General features: G+C 39.6%; 1 protein-coding gene across 1 annotated transcript in view; it reads left to right on the top strand.

Moving 5' to 3' along the window:
* Positions 1 to 2,096: 2,096 nt before the first annotated feature.
* KRR1 (KRR1 small subunit processome component homolog) overlaps positions 2,097 to 21,239 on the top strand; it is a 29,153-nt gene continuing 10,010 nt past the window's right edge. Inside the window, 8 exon segments of the mRNA XM_053661442.1 lie at positions 2,097 to 2,121; positions 2,334 to 2,400; positions 9,411 to 9,505; positions 11,128 to 11,300; positions 13,429 to 13,566; positions 13,965 to 14,048; positions 18,555 to 18,632; positions 18,728 to 18,816. Coding sequence (XP_053517417.1) covers positions 2,097 to 2,121; positions 2,334 to 2,400; positions 9,411 to 9,505; positions 11,128 to 11,300; positions 13,429 to 13,566; positions 13,965 to 14,048; positions 18,555 to 18,632; positions 18,728 to 18,787 — 720 coding nt within the window. The 3' untranslated portion in view covers positions 18,788 to 18,816.

The raw sequence follows: 21,239 nt of genomic DNA, 5'->3' as shown, positions 1-21,239 counted from the left end.
TGAGAGGATGCCGGGAATAAACTAGACATACCAAAGCAATGCACACAGGAGAAAGACAGGGCAAACTTTTGAGGTACCTCTTACAGCCCTCTGGATTCTACAGGTCCTGCGGCTTAATCCCGCTGGGGACAGGAGAGCCCATGCCTGGAGACTCTCAAAGACAAAGGTGTGGGGCTCTATGGGTTCCCTGTTCCAAGTGCAGTGCTAGTCTGACCACCAGGGGCATCTCAAGTCCAGTGGGTTCAGCTGGAGCAAGGAGAGCAGGAAGCTCACAGGCGCCTTGCTTCCCTTTTCCTGTTCCAGCATGAGGTGCACCTCTTAATACTAACACCCCTCCCTAATGCCTGAACTGGTTAGTGGTGGGAGGGGTCAGCTTATCTTCTGTTGCAGCCACCATGCCCTGGCATGTGAAACTTGACTGAGGTCACACTGCTAATAAACCGCAGAGCTGAGATTCAAATGCAGATGCTGGTCTCTTTAACCAATTCTGCTCATTCAGCAAGTATTTATTAAGCATGTACTATCAGAAAGACATTGTGTGAGAAAATAAAGAAGCAAAGGAAGGAAGTTTAAAAGGGTAGAGATGTATCACGACAGCAGACTCATGATATCACAGAGTGACATACTGTGTGTGAAAGAAGAGTGGTTTTTCCACTTGGAATTTTTTAATAAAAAAATGGCATGTATTCATGAGAAAATCAGTACCTGAAGCTTCCAGAAATTTAGGACTATAAAATATCTGGTTCCTTATTTCTTTCCTAATTCAAACATTTTCTTTAAGCACAGCAACGGCCACGTCTCCGACGGTGTTAGGGAACGTGGCCTGAGCCAGCATAGCGCCACTGCTAGCGCATCGCCCCGCCCCCGTCTCCCACGGTCCATAGGTGGAAGGAAAATCCTTCCTTATGAGACCCCGCGCCGTGTTCGCAAAGCTACAGACACAAAGCCCCAAAGGGGAGGTTCCTGCCTGCATCAGGAATTGCGAGGGTTTATGCATACCAAGAAACTGATAATTAGTCGCACATGATTAAACTGTATTACAAGCTCAGGGGGAACATTTTGGGGGGGTTTTCCTTCCTTTAGTTTACAGCTGATGCTTTGGGATGGGGCCCTTAGAAAGACTATGCTAATGCTTAGCACATTCCTCCCTCACAATTGCTTTGTTAGCTGATATAATCCTTTTGTTGTGGTTGCTATTTGTCTGCTCTAATCAGGATGCAAGCACCATGAGATTAGGAACCTTATCTGTCTCCTTGGCGTGATGTATTCCATGCCTAGAACTGTGCCCAATGTACAAGAGACAATAAATGAATTCAATCCGTATTTATTAAGCATGAATAAGTGAGTGAAGGAATAAGTGCTCTATTTTGGCAGGACTTTTATGAAGCTAAAAAACTGCATCCTCTAAAAAAGGAATTACCCTCTCTGTTTACCACACTATTTTCTTATTTTATTTCTCTGAAGGAATCTTCTATTTCATTCAGCAATGAGAGGACACCAAGAGATCTTTTAAATGACTCTATTTTAAATGTTGACAGGCATTTTGAATATCTATTGCTGTGCAACAAACATCTTGAGAACATCATGGGTTAACAGCACAAAATTCTCCTGTTTCTGCAGTCTGATCCGACAGATCTTTCTCTCCACGTGGTGTCTACTGGAGCTGAAATACATGAGCGAGCGCTTCTCTACTGACTCATGACCAGAACGTCAGCTGTGATGACTGGAACATCTCAGAGTTGGCCGGGCATGTCTCTCTCCCTCCACATGGCCGGTCTGCACTCCCTCACAGTGAGGCAGCGTCAGGGTAACTGCACTTCTTATGCTTTTCTCTTCCAAGAGAAAGGAAGCAGAGGCCGCCAGTCCTCTCAGAGTTTTGACCAGATTTAGTAGACTCATATTTACTTGGTCTAAGTAAGTCACTGGGCCAGTCCAGACACAAGGCAGAGGAGAAATAGGTTCAGTCTGTTAGTGTGAGGAGTGGCATGCATATACAATGAGGAAGAGCATGGTGGTGACCATCTTTGGAGACTACATGTCGCCTAATGTGGTTGTTTCAACGTTGCCTTCCTGACCACCTTGGGACTGATGCCGCTATGTACCAGCCTGTGACAGGCAGGGGTAATGAACAAAGCAGTGCATGAGGCAGCAAAGATCGCACCCTCCCGGCTCCTAACTCCATGCTGCTGACATATTGGCTTCACTTCATTCCTTTAGTGTGGCAACAGCTCCAGTCAAGTCACGACTGCGAGACACCTGCCCATCTCTCCTAAATTATTACTAATTACCATTATATTGATTCTTCAACTTTATAAAACACCTGTGTTCCGCAGTATCCAGTAGATTCATAAAGACTTGTTCATTGACCATCACAGCATCCCTGTTGAGAGTTCGAAGGAGGTAGGTGTATTCTCATCCTAGAAATGAAAAAAGGAAAAACAAAATGAAGCTCTAGGCAGGTTAACCAAGATCATGCAGCTGGTCAGTTCAAACAAAGGGGAGAAACAAAGTGTGTGTGTGTGAGAGAGAGAGAGAGAGAGAGAAGAAGAGAAAGAGAGGGAACATCTCTCAGTGAAAGGAGAGTTGCCAAATTATTTTTTTATTTCTCTTCCAATGTTATATGGCAATCACTTAAGTGTCTTAATATATTGAAAGATTTCTAGGGGCACCAAACTTCTGATAAAGTCAAAGATGGAATTGTTCTCCCCGTATCATTGTAATGACATTTAACCTATATCAGATTCATACCCATGTTGAGTCTCTCTAGCTATATGTCCTTGGACAAGATACTGGCCCTCATGCATTGATGGGTGTGTCTCAAAAGTTTGTTTTGCCGATTAAATGAAGAGACACATGGCACATAATGTATGGTAAGTGCTTCATAAAATAGACCCAATAAATAAGATAAAAAATAAGTGTAAGATCAAAAACGAGAACACTAATATGTTAATTAAAATACAAATTTTAAAAAGGCTTTTCTCTTTATTCTATATCTAGTCATTTTTTCTTTTTTTAAAGATTTTATCTATTTATATTTAGAGAAGAAGGGAAGGAGAGGGGGAGAGAAATATCAATGTATGGTTGCCTCTCGTGAGTTCCCTGCTGGGAACTAGCCTGCAACCCAGGCATGTGCCCTGTCTGGGAATTGAACCACGACCCTCTGGTTCGCAGACCTGAGCTCAATCCACTGAGCTATACCAGCCAGGGCTATACCTAGTAATTTTTTTTAAAAAGAACAACAGGATTGATTACTGGATGTGCATGTTATTGAATGCAGCTGAGCGTGTGCATTTAGTCCTCAGTCTGTGTGACCTCACACCAGGCAGTTAAAGTCTATGGGCGTTAGAATCCTCATCTGTAACTTAACAGAGCTGGACCACATGCTCTGCAAGGGTTTTTGCATATCTGACATCTGCAGTTCCATGGAAATAGAAAGCCTTTCAATTCTTTACTAAAACTATCTTTTGTGACCATTTTGCCCTCTAGTGGTGAAAATCAAGGGGAAAAATTCTTTCTGAGAAGTTTCATTTCCAATGCCCATATCAAAATCTGATAAATGCTTTGATAAATGCTTGGACTTGCTTTGATATTGTTGTTTTACATCTGCTGTGTAAAAATGATCAGTTTGCAACAATGAACATTTGTATAGTTTCTGAGGATGGGAATTCGTGGGCAGCTTAGCTGGATGCTTCTGGCCCAGGGTCTCTCAGGAGGCTGGACCTGAGGAGTCCTACTCGATGTTAGTCCGCCAGAAATGCGGTCATCTGAAAGCCTGGGTGGAGGTCGTACTTCCAAGCTCTCTCGCAGGCTGATGGCAAGAGGCTTCGGTTCCTTCCCCTGTGGGCCGCTCCAAAGGGTTGCTCAAGACCTGGCAGCTGGCTTCCGCCAGGGTGACAGCTGAGAGAGATGCTTACCTATGTGCAAGAGAGAGGAGGGGGGAAGGGACACAGAGAGAGGGAGAAGGGGTGAGAGTGAGGGGGGAGTGGGAGAGAGAGAGAGACGGAAAGAGAGAGAAAGACAGTATCTTTACAAAGACTTCAAAAGTTGTTTATCATGGATGAAGAAAGTATGGATGAAGAAAGTCGTATATCGTGGATGAAGAATTATGAAGACTTAACCTGAACATATTTCAAAACAACTATTCCACAAAGAAAGCAAACTGTACAAGTACAGACAGCATATACATGTATATAAGTTTGCTTGACTATGTATCCCATAATGTGGTTCTTTCATATACTTTATACATATACAACTAATATAAAATACTTATGTGATTACATGCAAGTTTATTAATGTATAATGTATGAACATATATGAAACATTTAAAGCCTACTTATCTTGTTTAAAGATTGTGTGTGCATGTGTGTGGTCACCACACAAACAGTGTTCACGGAAGTGACAGAACACGAAAATGCATTAATCCCTTGGCTGACTTGCTGCGCTTACTGCGCCGCACATCCCGGGCTGGGGCCCCTCCCACCTGCGTCTGGTCCCTTCCTCTGAGAGCAGCTCTCACTTTTCCCTCCGGAACCGTTCCTCCCACTCCCAGTCCACGTGGTGTGGATGGGTGTGACCCACCTCCACGACTAGTCTCTGAGAATCTTCCTGCGACTTCTGGTGGAACTCTCAGGAAGAAACTCCTTCTGCTGAGGATTTAATTCTGGAGCTGCCGGTAGACATCTTTGCTTCAGAAGACAGCACAGAAAAGCAGAGCCAACCCATGGATGGGGGTGGCAGGAGAGACATTGACAAAGAGCTTGAATGTCCCTAGACATTGTTGAGCTCCCAGGTCCAACTCCCAGCTACGCAGTAGACTAAATTTTGTTACTTTTTTGTTACTTTGAGTTTCAATAACTTGTAGTCAAAGGAATCTTGAGAAGTATACCTATACGCAGTACTAAGTCATACCAAAATTCTCATTGCAAAAAGCAGGTTTTTATTTGTCGAGGTGAAGGAGCCGCTCCAACCCCTCTGCTCTCCGAGGGAACTGTAAGAACAGAGGACTCAAGTCTCATAAGATCAGGTCCAGGCGCATGAGACACTTCCCTGTGCTGCTTGAAGGAGTCCTTAGCTTGACCCCCTAGGGTTTTGTGAAAGAGCCTGACAGATGTGTGAACATCTCATCAAATTGCGGGTAAAATGTTATGTGTACCCGAATATCTGTGCTCTTCTCGGGAAAGGGCCCATCGGGTTCATCGTATTAGTAAAGCGACTGATAAACCAAAAGAGTCAAAAATCACTTCTGAGTGGCCCAGGCACACGTGTGGGGTTACATCTGAGTTTTCAACTCTCTGTGTGTCGGGTGCTAGACGTTTTAATGACAGAATTGGAAACAGAGAATAAGCAATGTCTCCATTTTGAAACGGTGACATCATGAAATAAATTGTTTAAATATAAACACATTATGTGTTTAAAATACTGCATTTAAAAAGTTCATTTCATCATAGGCCACCTGCAGTTGCTATTCCCTGAAGGATGGGCCAAGCATATAGATTTAACAAATGACTAGAAGTCTGCTTTCTGGAAAAGCTCAACTATTCCCCCAGTGTCATGTAAACAAATAAAAGACCATAGTTGGCTTGTTCTATTTGAACAAGATAATAATTCTCAGCAGTATCAATACATTTCACATGCCACTGGTAAATCTGGGATATTCATGCATGCACTAAAAAGCCTTCTGTTGCTATGGGAAACCTAACACCACACATGTGTTCCAGCTTCTCTTTTGGGAAAAGAATATAATACTAAAAATTAAACTGAAATTGCTGTTTATCAATAGGAACAATCAGGAAGAAAAAGAGGAAAGATTGCCCTGGAAATAGCAGAAGAAACTAGATTCAACTCAATGAAATATTACATTAATGTCTCATAGGCCTGGAGCCTGGAGAGACTAATATTCAAGCAGTAATGAGTGTCTCCAGACCCCAAGCACCAACTGCATGTATCAGTTGCATTGTTCTGTTGCATGAGACAACAGGAAATAGCAGAAGAAACTAGATTCAACTCAATGAAATATTACATTAATGTCTCATAGGCCTGGAGCCTGGAGAGACTAATATTCAAGCAGTAATGAGTGTCTCCAGACCCCAAGCACCAACTGCATGTATCAGTTGCATTGTTCTGTTGCATGAGACAACAGAACTCCAGAATGACAGAGGCAGAGGTGAGGGACACTGAGCAGGACTGTCCATGGTGGAGCCCAGCATAATAATGAAACCAACTGGAAACTTTGGCTTTTGATCCCAGGCAAGTTCTGCCCTAAGTAACTAAAAAGAATGGAAAATAACTCTGCCTTTATGGAATGCCTTTATGGAAGCACTTACTGACCCTCTGAAGTAGAATCACAGAAATAAGTATCGACATTTCTGTGTTGGATAGTTCTTTTTTGTCAGGACCTCAAATCCTGGGGCCCTACTCCAGACCTACTGACTATAAAGTGAGAACAGAGCCACCTCTCCTGTGATCCTGAGGTTGGCTAAAGTTTGAGGAATAGTAATCTAACTCAAATCCCTCATGTAACAATTCCAGATCAGACAGGCTGGTTAAGTGCTGCCTACCCAAGGTCAAACAGCTGGTCAGCAGCCAAAGCCATGCACCCTATCTCCCCCTGCAGAAAGTTTGCTCTGGGTGTCCTTGCAGGAAGATGTGGCTATGTCATCCCAGCCACTCACCATGGTGATGACACATGGAACGTCGTGCTACACAGCAGGAAACAGTCCAAGACTGGCTGAATGTGTTTCTCAAACATGGTAGCCCAGATTTCCAGATTTCCTAGGCTTTCATGCAGAACACTTCACTTTTGTTGACAGTATTTTCCTAAAAATGTGTTACTAACATAATTAGTCTACAATGAGGCTGCTTTATTGTGTTGTTGCTTCTTGACTACTGTCACTAGATTGCTATTTTATTTTGCAATCTCTTGGAATTATAAGGGCCTTATTTTTACAACCACAGCAATTACTGTTATTGATGTTGATAGATATATGCTGATTTAAGATTTTAAACCCTTCTCTGAGGTTGACTGGAATAGAAAGCAGCTGTGTGTGTAAGAAATTTAAAACATGTTCAACCCTATATACTTGAAAAATCTTCTTTTGATTGCTTATTAAAAATAGATTACTGGGAAAAATCATTTTTATTCCAGTAAATGATTATAGAAATATTAAATGAAAAATAATCCATGTTTATTTGCCTAGTGTTTCTGCTCTTTTTAATAAACATTAAATGAATGTCCTAACTCCATCCCCCATCAGTGTTAAGCCACATACTGACTTCTCTGCCCATACCCTTTGGGTTAATTTTGTGGGAATTAAGGCCTCTAAGTCCAAAGGAGACTTGTGAGGCAAACTTGCTTTGCATGGGAAACTGAATGAGCAGGGCAGGAGCCGGTGAAACACATCTGAGGGAGGATGGCTGCAGGTGGGTCTAGACAGCTTGAGAGGCCACAGAGAGGAAACATCACAGTCAAAATGGGTCTGCCTGCTGTCGCTGTGACCCGGAGAGAACTTTCTGGGTCAAATTTATGCCAAGAAAGTCTTTAGAGAAGGCCATTTTTATTTCCCCTTTTAGTGTTAATTGTGCAATTTCTTGGAATAACCTTGCAGATCTGGTACAGTATTCATATTCAGATTTTGAAGGATGTTAAAATGAAATGATATAAATTGTGATTGATTTGACTGTACTGTTATTTAAATTGTCATCCTCTGAAACGTCTCTATACTGAGAGGTAGCAGTCAACATTGTGTTGACCATCATTTTATGATGGTCATCATATGATGACCATCATTTTATGATCTCTCTATGCAGGCACACACACACAGTTTTACATAAACAGGGTCATAAGCCTGATATTTTATCATGAATACCTACTGTGCTGAGTCTTTCTCACTGTTTTCTCTTTCTTTTCTAATCACTTGTACCCCTAAGATATCCAGCCTTTAAAGCTTAATGTATATCCTTCCAAATCATTTTTCATTGTGTAATATACACATATATTCATATATATCACATTAGGAATGTGTAAAGGAAAACAATAATTATATATAATTAATACTGTGTCCAGAACATAGAACATGGTCAAGTATTTAGAACAGTGCCTGAAATATTATAGATGTTCAATAAATACTTATTGAATGAATTGAATCCCTTTATAAAAATGGGATTTTTTTTGTGTTTAGATAATTATATTATACATATATAATTATTTAACTCTAATTATGTATATAATTATCCCATCTTTCCATATCTGGCTTTTATCACTCAATGCCTCTGGGTAATCTCTCCATACATTTAATTAATTGTTATGAATGGCTGCATAATATCTCACAATCATGAAGGTAACATCAATTTACTTAACTATATGTCTAATTAATAGTCAAGATGTTATTTTTTGCCACTAGAAATAAACATCTAACACCTATTGTGTTCCATATGCACTGCAATTTCTTTTTTTTTTTTTTTTTTTTAGCACTTTATACTTTTAGCCAGAGTTGAGACTATTCTCTCCATTTTAGGAAACTGAACCAGGGTGGGTAAGAAATTTGACCAAGCCTGTAAATACAATGAGTAAATACTAAACTACTTAGTGTGGCTCCAAGGTACCACTGAACTGCTTCTACACAAGACAATAACCAGAACATTCATACATGTGCCCTAATAGAACAGCGTTTTGTTTCTAGTTGACAGTTTCCCAGGAACGAAAATATTGTGGAAAACTATGTATATACTTTATAGTGATTTATTGCTTTGCAAGAAGGCAGTAACAATTTACATTCCCACCAGCCCGTATGAGAGAACTCTTTCCTCCAGCAGATTATCATTAAAAAATATTTTTATTATTTTTTGCCAATATGATAGGTGAAACTTGGTATTGTTATAACTACATGCTTTTCTGACAGTAATGCGACTGAGATGTTTATCAGCCATATGAATGTGCCCTAGTATAAATTGCTACATTAGTCCGTGTTCTCCAGAGAAACAACAAATATTGTATTCACATGATTATGGAGTCTTGGAAAGTCCAAAATCTTCAGGGTGGGTCCTGGCCAGAGAAGGGTTTCTGGTGCCGCTCAAGTGCAAAAGCTATGAGGCTGAAAACTCAACCCTTCTTGCAACAGAGGTACTAGGTCAGACTGCCTGGACAAAACCTGTCTCCCACCTCCCACTGTGGTAAATGACAATTCCCAGCATGCAAACTCCCTGGTTGCAGTGCATCCTGGAAAAGAAGTCTCTGACTCTCCACTGGCGACGTAACGACAGTGCTGTAGTTTGGGCAAATCCGCGGATTCCTTTATACGCTTGCACCCACCCTGCTCAAGTCTCCTCATCTGAGTTCTGCAGAAGTTATCTAGAGTACGGAAGCATTAGACGGAAGGATTTAAGAACCGTTCCATTTCCGGTAACACCGGAAGCGATTTGAAGGTTGCGTCCTCCTTACAGAGCCGGTCCCCACACTTAGCTGGGAAAAGTGAATTTTGTAAGGAGAAGCCGAAGTTGGAGAAGCGGGGTAACGTTGTGTGAGAACCGAAGTCTGAGTTTACGGTGTTTGAAGTTGAGTAGCTGTAATAGCTGGTTTTTAGTGTTATTGGCCCGGACTGCGAAACGGTCCGGCGGATGTGGTGTTGGTCACGTGTTCCTAACTAATCGCTTTTGCTTAAGTACCCTAATGGGAAGGGGTTGCGGAATTCGTCTTTTGACAATGATGAAGGTTAAGGTATTGCAGAAGGCGTTGGGAGCGTTAAGACTCGCGGCAGTGGCTGGAAGTCCTTAGATATCCTGAGCTAATGAGAGATGCGGTAGGAGGAGAAGGTCGCTGTGTATTTGAGTGAACGCTGATAATGAGGAAGACAGATTCAGTGACGAGGAGGAGATGGTCTGGCAGGTCCTGAATGCTAGTTTCTGCATTCGTGGGAAAATTTTGGAGCATTTGTCATTATTCCTGTTTGTCACATAGGTAAAATGTCAGACGACACAATTCCTACTATTCAGACTGCCCCGCTTTAAATTGCTGTCTTGTTTTGTTTTATGCTGTTTTTATCCATTTTCTTCTATATGAATCACGGGAAGAGAGGCTAGAGAAATAGCCGCAGGCCTCAGCAACCGTTCTTATTGTAAATGTTAAAAACCTTGAACTCTCATCCTTATAGGCATTAGAAAGTTATTAAAGGTGTTTTGTTGTTTTATTGTGAACGTACATAGCAAAGTATATATACAACTTAAAGAAAAAAAAACACAGGAGAAAGGAGCGCTCAGACCATTGAGCAAAATGAAGAGCATTACCGAACCCCAGAAGTTTCCTACAAGCACCTCTCCAATCATCATACTCTTTTTCATTCTGAAACATGCGGTAACCGTTCAAAATCATGTTGATCATGCTGTTCTTTTTCTGTGTAATTTCTACTACCTATGCACAACGCTGTTTAATTTTGCCTGTTTTTGAATTTTATATGAACAAGATAGGAGTGTAAGAATGGTTCTCTGTCTTGCTCCTTAGATTTAACTTTGTTTTTGCTGTTTAATCAGGGCAGTACTTGAAGCTGTAGTTTATTCTTTTCACTACTATATGATGTTCCCTTGTATGAATGTGTGCTAATTTATATATTATTCTACCAATGGTGGACATTTGCATTGGTGGACATTTGTTTCCATCGTTTGCTATTATAAACAATGCTGCTATAAACGTCTTTGTATGCACGTGCACACACATGCAAGTATATGTGCATATATACACACACACTCTCAGGCTTTACTTCAGTGAAATTTGAAAGGCCCCTTATATTTAAAATCGTCTTGTAAACAAAATGGTATTTACATCTTTAATTCAGCGTAGTATAGTGGGGTGGAAGTTACTTTACTTGAGTACTCACAATGAGGCATGCGCTACTTAGTGTGGATCTGAGGGCGGGGGGGTCCATGCCCTTATTGAACTTTGTTTTTGAAACAACTGAAATGTGACCAAGTAGTTTTAATACAGTGTGTTGATGATAATGATTGAGGCCTATTGTCTGTTGACTAATCTAAAAAGCATAGGAAGAGGAAATGCAAGGAGAGTATTGGAAGCTTGTAAATGCATGCATATAAATGTCCAAAAGTAGGTTAAAATCTGATGTGTACATTTTTTTCCTGTAGATGAATAAGAACTCCTTGCTGTCCCTGATGATGGGAAGGGACCAGCTTTTTCCAAAGAGGAAAATCCCAGAGGACTCTTGGAGAAGAGCAGTTTCACAACTTTGTTCCCAAAATACAGAGACACTTACTTGAAAGAGTGCTGGCCATTGGCACAGAAAGCACTGAATGAACACGTATGCATATTTTATATATTTCTTTGAGATTTTGCTCTTGTTTATACCATTAAGTAACTGTGTGTGTGCTGGTGGTTATTTTTAATGCACTGGCTAGCATAATTGATTATTTTGGTTCCTTTGGTATTTTAAACAGCCTAGATAAACTTTATTCTTCTAATCCAGTTGTTTATAATTTTGTGGGTAATAGTGTACTTTGAAAATTCACATACCTTTCAAATTGTAGGGATTTCTTGGACTGTCTGACACTCATCTGTGAACTCCAAGATTCAGAATGCCTGCTCTGTGCAGTGGTAGTGGCCGTGCACCTATAGAGTTGAGTTGCTTAAATTTCTTTTTAAATGAAAGCTGTGGATGTGCCAACTTCCCTGTTTGTTGCTGCTGCCATGCCCCAAGAGCAGTGTGTTTGTTTTTGTTTTTTTACGTGATATTTATTTTTAGAGAGACAGAAAGGGAGGGATAAAGAGAGGGAGAGAAACATCGATGTGTGGTTGCCTCTTGTGGGTGCTGTGACCAAGGACCAAAACTAAAAGTCAGGCATGTGCCCTGACCAGAGTTGAACTGGAGACTTTTTGCTTTGTGGGATGACTCCCAGTCAGCTGAGCCACACTGGTCAGGGCAGAATATCTGCTTTTGTTTTCAAACTGTGTGTTGAAATCCATTAGTGAATTCAGAAGGCAATTTAATGGATATAATGAATCTTTTAAAAGTGAATGTATCATGTGGTAAGGATTGCCTTATGAAGCTTTGGTTCATTTCTATATGTATGTATATGGATACTAGGCTGTGATATAAAATATATTTTTTGCCCTGGCTGGTGTAACTCAGTGGATTGAGCACCGGCCTGTGAACCAAAGGGTTGCCAGTTTGATTCCCAGTCAGGGCACATGCCTGGGTTGTAGGCCAGGTCCCCAGTTGGGAGCCTGAAAGAGACAACCACACATTGATGTCCCTCTCCTTCTCTTTCTTCTTCCCTTCCCCTCTCTAAAAATGAATACATAAAATCTTTAAATATATATATATATATATATATATATATATATATATATATATATATCTCAAACTGAGGGACTGCTCTGGAGTCCTTTGTGCCCTTTGGATATGAGGGTGGCTGGCAAATTGTAAGCAGTGTTTTACAGCTATCTGCACCTGGGGTTGGATTTTCTCTCTTTCTCTCTTTTTAAATCCTCACCTGAAAACATTTTTTTATTGTTTCTAGAGAGAGGAGAGGAAAGAGAGAAACATCAGTGATCAGTGTGAGAGAGAAACATCAATTGGTTGCTTCCAGTATGTGCCTGGACTGGGGTTTTATGCACTCAGACCAGGGATTGAAATTGCTACCTAGGTATGTGCCCGGACTGGGGATCGAATCTGCATGCAACCTTTTGGTTATGGGAAGACGCTCCAACCAATTGAGTTACACCAGGCAGGGTGTGCGTGATCTCACATTCACTCTCTCTCTCTTTTTTTAAAACTCAACAGAGACCCCAGCCTTATGTCGAATAGTTCATCAAGCTATTCTTCAGAATATGCTCATGTGTCCAAAAATATTTGCTTTATTGAAATCTGTTTTTTTTCTTCTGAGGGTTGATGTATAATTTACCAATTATTGCTTATTTAGGAACCCATCATAATATGTTATTACTTTGTTTATATTTAGCTAATTCAAACTGACTTGAGAAAAGTTGTAAAGGGGAGTCCACTGTCACCCTAAGTAGCAGATGGTGGATCAGAGCTGGGTCTGGGATAGGGAGGACATACAGCTTTATGTCTTTACCTCAGGTCTTAAGTATGGCTTTATTTGGATATATAATTTTTAAACTAGAAATAATCTTTATTTCAATAAGTGTAAAGTATTCTAAAAGCAAGTAAGTATAAGTGGTTTTAATTGCTCAACTTTCTATATTCTTGAAGGATGAAAATAATCAAGCATTCTTTTTTTTTTTTTCTCCCCCCACCCTCAAGCATTCTTTATATTAACTATCCAGCTTCTTTGGGGGGGACCTGATATAATTTTAGAGAGAGCTTAACCCACAGTAATTAATAGTTAGATTAGGAAAGGCTCTGTAGTTATCTAAGATTAAGTGCATTTTTAGACAGCTGCTTGTTTGCACTTTCCTTTTCGTAGCACGTTAACGCAACCCTGGACTTGATCGAGGGCAGCATGACGGTCTGCACAACAAAGAAGACCTTTGGTCCGTACATCATCATTAGGGCCAGAGACCTAATAAATAAACTGTTAGCAAGGAGTACTTCATTTGAACAGGTAAATCTGTGATTGCAGAGATTTGGCTTTATTTGTGACAAGATATAACACTTCATCCATTCATCCCTGCCTCCCTTACCCTCCCTGCTTCCCTTCATAGAGTTTTCATTATTCTGCTTAGATATCACTGTGATCTTTGAAAGGAAATGTATTGGTATTTTTGGAGTATTTTATTTGCTTTTTCAAAAGGCAGTGTGAATTCTTCAGGATGATGTTGCATGTGACTGTTAAAATAGGTTCTTCAGAAAGAAAGATTTATAAAAAGAAGACAATGGCTTATCCAAAGGATCTACATTGAAGGTTCTTTTTATCAGTAGAAAACTTGAGTGTCTTCCTCCGTCATTTGTTTGCCAGTATATTTCAACTGAATCTCAACTTACTGTTCTTTTGATATATAGGCGCTGGAACTTTTAACAGACTGTTACATTATGGTTCAGGGAAACACGGTTTCAGCCACTGGGCCCTTTAGAAGCTTAAAACAGGTTAGAACTACTTATTATCTTTAGTTAATTTTCAGCAGAGAGCAAATTAAATAATTGTTATATTGTTTTATGATTATTGTATTTTTTTTCGATTGTGCTTTGTTTGATTACCCATTAGGAAATGCTCTGTGCTTCCTGGAATTTAAGGGAGTTGTTACTCCTGGTCCCTAACGTATCATGGCCGACCTTTGACAACTGTAGAGGCATCTGATTCTCACTAAGAAGGTCTGCATACGATCACTCCTGTCCCTGCAAATTTTAAATGGGTATTTAAGTTCAGTCCGTAGCACCTATGAAAAACATGATGTAGTCTCCTGTGCGCAAATACTAGGGAATTAAACAGACCTTGTTATTTGCAGGAATGGATATAGATAGTAGAGACCAAACTCTGAAAATTTCTTTTTCTTAAAGACACATTTTCTTGTGTTTGAATTTATTATAATGCTTATTTAATGTTTTCATGAACTTTTTGTAACTTGTTATAGAATATGTGTGGAGCAAATACTGTTTCAGTCAACACCTTTTGATGCTGGATCTGGCTGTGAGAGCTGGATCTCGCGTCTCCCCTTCAGGAACTCTGTTGCCTTTAATGGAACTCTGTTGGACCTCATTTTATAAATTACCTGCTCTTTCATATGGGGCAATAACTGAAACTTTATACTTCTGTAAAGTGTAAATATATTATTCAATTTTTATAACAGGTGCTTAAGGTATTTTCATTTCTGCATTAAATGAAAAAGCTGGAACAGGAAAATTAAATGACTTTCCATAAAAAGTGGCAGTCTCCTTATTTGAGCCCACATTTTCTGAGTCTAAATCCAGCCTCTTCCCCCCCTAAATCACAGTGCTGTACTAGTTCCATATGTCACATTTTAGCAGGACAACTGAATAATGCCTTGTACCCCAGGGAGGTTGACTATTACATAAAAGATCTAACAGCCACTAAAAGCAGTTGAAGGAACTGGTATTTCAATTTGGCAGTCATTGGCTGGATATTTCTCAGTATAGTACAACCCTCCTACCTCATTCATTAAAGTCTTTTTAAGTGACCAATTCACTTTTCTTTGCAAATTTAAGGTTTGAAAAGTAGTCCTAGATACTGTGAAGAATATTCATCCAATTTATAATATTATAGTGAGAGTTAATTATATATTGCTATAACAGTGGTTGTCACACTTCTTTTAGCTACAGAACCTTTCTTGAAATTAAACTTTTTATGAAAGTTTAATAGTTTCTAATAGACAAAACTTAGCTATTTTGGGTAAATTAGAGGTAGAGTTCAGCCCACTCAACTCCACCCAAGTCCTGTAGTTACCTCCTTGGAAGCTGGGATTGACAGGAACACTGTGTATTACATAGTTCTGGTACAAAGAGGGCACCACAGAATTTATCATAGATGATACTGATTCTGTTTTCTTAGATTGTGACCCCATGTATTAGATTTAAAGATGAGATCTTTCAGAATTCTGCCATTTTCCACTAAATAAAGCCTGGAATATTTCAGATCGCATTAAAACTTTTTTTTTTAATTTAGAATTTAACACTCAAATTTTGTAGTGTTAGTCTTTTGAGAGAGATCTGTTATATCCCTGTATGTAAAAGTTCATGGAAACATAACCACAGTATAATAAGCTGTTATATGATGGGTACTTGTTGAGCAGTCCACTTAAATTTGATGAAGTTAAAAAGTCTCTATTAGATCAGTGTGAAAAAACCATTTTGGAGGTACATCAGGGTATTAAATATAAAGAGAGCTAATCATCTGCCTGATGCCTGATAAAAGTCAAACAGAGTGGAGAAAATGTGAGGATATTGGTTTCGTCTGATCATGAGAAAGTTTGCCCTTTTACCCCTGTGATATTTTAGGTGCTACTGAAAGTTTCCTGCTTGCCGGCAGTGTTAGGAAGAGCTCCCCTTGTTCGTTGAATTTTAAGGTTTAAAGAAATAATGGTTGAAAAGCTGAATTAGTCTTTTTCATTTTTTTAAACAATTCTGAATTTCTTAATCTAACTTTCTCATGGTTTTCTGATGCCTGGTCAATCATGCAGGTTTGAGATTACAGGGTTTTGTTACATAGCTTCCAGGAGTGACTGATCTTTTGGCATCTCTAGGCCACACTGGAAAAAGAAGAGTTGTCTTGGGCCACACATTATATACACAAACACTAATGAAAATAAAGAAAAATCTCATAATGTTTTAAGTAAATTTACAATTCTGTGTTGGGCCACATTCACAGCCATCCTGGGCCAGATGCCACCTGCAGGCCCCGGATTGGACACTCCTGCTCGAACAGGCTAAGAATGATTTATAAGAACAATATTTATAATGTCTTAGTTCGACAAATGTATGACTTTTCGAATTAAAATTTTTACATTGTTCTTATATGGCATGGCTAAAGACCTTAATGATTAAAAGAGAATTGGCAAAAGATTCTGAATTAAGATCACAAAGTTGGGAAAGATTTTTGCCACAGTTCAAGCACAAAAATATAAACAAGTGCAAGGAACCAAAGAAAAAAAACTGTTAAAAAAGAATATACACCATTCCCACCACCACAGCCAGAAAGTCAGGTCAGTGTTGCATGTTGAATTTCATTACATGAGGGGGGACTGTTATAATCCATTTTGTCAGAAACTTCATTGAGAGTGTTTTAGGTGGAATTGCTGTGTGTTTGTGTGTGTTCGAGTATGTAGAGACAAGAAAACTGAACGTAAGTGTAAATAGGCTTATTTTGAGCAACTTGCACAGGGGCGGGGGCTTTACATTGTTAGTGTAAACTCTGTCAAGGTGGTCGGTGTCACTTAGGTCCCTGTAGCCACTAAAAAATTCAACGATTTAGCCCAAAATGCTCTCTGTTCTGCTTTATCTTCAGTACTGTGGCCATGAGCTATGTGACTGCTCCAGTTTTGAAATCTTAAATTCTAATATTAATCTTAAATTCTAATATTACCCTTTTTCCAAGTTATGGATGCCTCTCATTTCACCCAGTGTCTTCTGGATTCATTTCCATTCCAGAATTTCCTTTTCCGTCTTGCTCATCGTTTTCCTTCCTGCTCCCTTTTCCTTCTGTTCCTCTTAAACTCGGATCAGCCCTACAGTGACATCTTTTCCATAATGTGGTTGCCAAACATGGGTGGGAAAAGTCATACCTTTGGGTTCTTCCCACTACAAATTTATGTTTCCAGCTTCTGATAGGTCCTCAGAATTTTGGCATCTCCCACTCCTAGCAGGGGACATTGAATTTTATTTTACTGAAATATTTGAGACCATCGGGCAAGAATTCTTCCAACGTCCTCTTCTCTCACCTCCATGTTTCCCATCTGTATCCTTTCTTTACCTGCTCTTTTAGTTCTGTCTCCACCTGTCTCCTGAGGGGTCTCGCGGAATTGTTCCCTCCCTTGGAAACCCTCCTTTCTGCTAGGTCTTTCTTTGTGCTGAGCACGTGAGCCATTTCTGGGTTCTGTCTTTTCCACTGCCCTAGTGGTTGAAGTTGTTCGGGGAAGGCTTGATGAAAGGTCAAAGGGAAAAGAATGATGATGAAAAAACAGCAGAGGTGCTGGATCCTGAGCTCTCCTCTGGAAAGGGAAGGATGTGAAGACAGGAAGGAAGTGGTGGTTGGGGGAAAGGGGAAGGACCCAGTTACTAAACCACGCTTCCACGGCACCTGCTCTGCTTCTTACGGCCTGTCCTGGGGTCAGTGATCTGTCTGGGGTCAGTGATCATCTTGTCTTTCTCCCTGACAACTGTATGCTTCTTAAACAGTGATGTCTCAATTGATGTATTCTACTCCCTGTTTGCTAATAATTTGATCCATGCATGCCTCAGTTTCCCCATACATAAAATGGGGATAATGATAACATCTGTCTCAAAGAATTACTAATGAGGATTAAGTGAATTAGTAATTATAAAGAGCTTACACCAGTAAAGAATTTAGAACATTGTCTTAGGTATAATAATGCTGTGTATGTGCAAGATAGATAAATTATCAGTCAACTGTATAGTGAATGAATGAGCTATAGCTTTCTCTAGTTAGTGTTCATTAGTCACCAAATCCTGATAATTCTTGTTTTTCATTTTGCATGTTACTAATTTTATGTAAGGCTTTCATCTCTTCATTTGTCTGTACCTTAGGAAATGCTGCTTTGATCCCTTTACTCTTCTCAGAAACTTCACTCACTTCTTGATCATGTCCCACCTCCTTCACCTCACTTCAAGCTTCCTGAAAACGTTTTCCAGTTTCCTGTTACACTTTTCTGAGTCATCGACCTTCCGCCACAAAAAGCCTGTGTGTATTCAGCAGACACATCGCCTACTTTCCTACCCCCGTGCTTTTGTGCAGGTTTTCCCTTCAGCTTAGAGTATGTTCCCTTCCTTCTTTCTCACTCCCTTAGTGAATTAATCATAGGTTTTTGGCCCCCTGGTTTTTACCTCATGGATATTCCTTTCTTAGGAAATGACGGTTATCTACACTATGTCTGATATAATTGTAAATACTGATTTCAACAGATCGATAAAGAATTGGCTACTGGTGAATACTTTCTGAAGGCAAGTCAAAAGAAGCGGCAGAAAAGGGGAGCAGTAAAGGTAAGACTGTCTAGCTTACAACGTTAATTGCTAAGTTCACAGAAACTTGAATTCTCACTTAAATTGTGTTTTACTCATGTATTTTAATAATGTAGGCTAAACAGGCAGAAGCTCTCACTAAGAGACAAGAGAAGCAAACCTTTTATTCCACCTAAAGAAAAACCAGTGGTGAAGCCTAAGGAAGGTAAGCTTGTTTTCCAATTCTTGGTGTGATGGTAAAGTCTGTTACATTAAAAGTAAACTCTCCGTGAATTTATCTAAATTTCTTTCAGTGTTAAGAAATAACCTTATCTTCAGTTAACTGAAATAGCATTTCATTAATCACTAGTCCTACAGACAAGAGACAACTGAGGTAACTTACAGGACAGTAGCAGCCAATGCCTCCGTTAAGAGCATCCCAGACTGCTAGCCCTCTCCTGACCTCTGGGTGTGTGGGAAGGACCTTTTGTTTTGAAAGGTAAACAGTGCAGTGACTCTGTAAAGATCAAAGTAAAGCCCTGAGATCCGAGAGCTCTGCCACCTTGTCTTTCAGAAAGAGCTTATCAGAAGTTGTACTTTCTGCTCTTACTGTGATCTGTGGCTTAAAGTTTGATCCTGCATTGTTAACGTGGATATCCGTCACCTCGGGCTAAGGGACACCAACAAAGTGTGGCAGGGTTTATTTAGGGGCTATTAGACCGATGCTTAGAGGAAACACTCGTGCCTTCTCTTCTGTTCCTGGTTTCATTTCACTCATCCTCTCCTCTTTGCATGTTCTTTCCATCTAGTAACATTGTGCTTTTTATTCCTAAAGCAACTCTGCAAAGTGGCCAGTGGCTTCATGAGGGGAGGGTGTCACTGGCAGCATTGCCCATGACCTTTTGGTTACAGCCAGATATAGCACGACTATTTGACATAGTGTCTTACGTTAAGTCAGTGTACCTCGGTAAAAATACAGGGTGGGTCAAAAGTAGGTGTACAGCTATTCATATGGAAAATAATACAGTCAATAATAAATAATACAAGAATAAACTGTTTTGTGTACTCACAACTATAAACCTACTTTTGCCTTACTCTGTAGTATATTTTACTAGGGAAATCATTGGGTAAGTAAAAGCTTAAAATGTCGTTGTATTATATTTCTAGTTTGTACAATTTGTCAGTCATGTACTTTGAAGGTAGTTTAATCTCAGTTTATTAGGATTAAAACTGTAGCTATTCCACTACAGTGGAGGTGTTAACTCTCTGCTTCTCAGGTTGCTGAGTAGTTTGTATGATGTTTTGTCTTGTGATTCTTTAATGCTTTGAATACTGTTCTTTAAATGATAGAATAAAGTTGCATTGTTTTTGCTGCTTTTTTCTCTATTTTGTTCAAGTTTTTGGCATTGATGAGAAGGTTGAGTTTAGTTACAAGGACATACTTGCAAATTATTATAGTCATTCAGTGAACTAATATTTGGAAAACTTTAAGATTTTATATGATATTAAGTGAAGTAGATTTTGACTTATAACTTTAAGATTAGTTAACTAAAAATAATGAAGCTGAAGAGACTACATGTAATATTCCTTGTGAAATTAAATTTTAAATTATTTTAATATGCGAGATGGAAAATTGGCATATTGATAAGCACTCTAAAGTTCTATAACTGAGAAAAATACAAGTAAAAATAACCTCATTTCCAGTATGATATAAGGGGAAAAAATGTAGTTTTAATACAGTTGAACCCAGTAATTTGTTCAAATGACTAAACTATAATGCCATTTTCATTAATGTATTTTTATGACTTTTTTCTCTTAAATTTCCAACTTTCCTTTAGGCAGATGACAGGTGTTGTGTATTTTATAATGTAACCTCCCCATTATAGTACTATTCTAAAATTATTGTCTTCAATACATATTCTTTATGTTTTATTCGGTGAAATCTAAAGAATTAAATGTATTATATTTTTAAATTGTCTGGCTCTACTGAAACTAAAATTGATGTGGTTCCTAGCAAGGGAAGATTAAGAAAGCAAAGAATAGCAAACTGGGAGCGCTTACAGAACTTTCCAGAGGAGCTCCCGCCAAGGTGGAGGCATAGTTAAAAACTCTTCTTTCTCGCACAACCAAAAGGAGGAGAACAACCCATCTAAAATCAATAAACAAGCAGAAGCGCCAAAAAATCAAATTGCATGGAACTCCAACAACCAAAGAGTTAAAGAAAAAATCAATCAGAACAACCAGACTGGTAAGGCAGCAGACTGCTCGAGCCAACTCAGAAAAACTGCAGCTGCACTGCAGACCCTGGGGGCGGGGCTGGCTGTGGTGAGGTTTCGGGCTGCACAGGTGGGGCTGACTTAAGGGGGCTAGAGGTGGCTGTGGGCTACGGCAGTTGCCCCGGTAGAAGAAGCTCCCAGTCTCACAAGAGAGTCTGTTGAAAAGTGCATTAGAGATGAGCAAGGGAGCTGAACTGTTCCCTGTCTGGCCCTCCTCCACAGGCATGTGTTGTTCTCCTCCTTCTGGCACCCCTCTAATTCAGATATTGGAACGTTTCAGGTTGTTTTAGATGTGTGAATATAAAAATATGTTTGAACAAATAATGAAGGAAAACTTCCCCAGACTGGAGAAGGAAATAGACTGCTGGGAAGC

This window comes from Artibeus jamaicensis, unplaced genomic scaffold, assembly GCF_021234435.1.
Source record: "Artibeus jamaicensis isolate MK-2021 breed Jamaican fruit bat unplaced genomic scaffold, CSHL_Jam_final contig_233, whole genome shotgun sequence".
Lineage (NCBI taxonomy): Eukaryota > Metazoa > Chordata > Mammalia > Chiroptera > Phyllostomidae > Artibeus > Artibeus jamaicensis.
The sequence above is the reverse complement of the archived record's forward strand: the minus strand, read 5'-3'. Positions and strand labels throughout refer to the sequence as shown.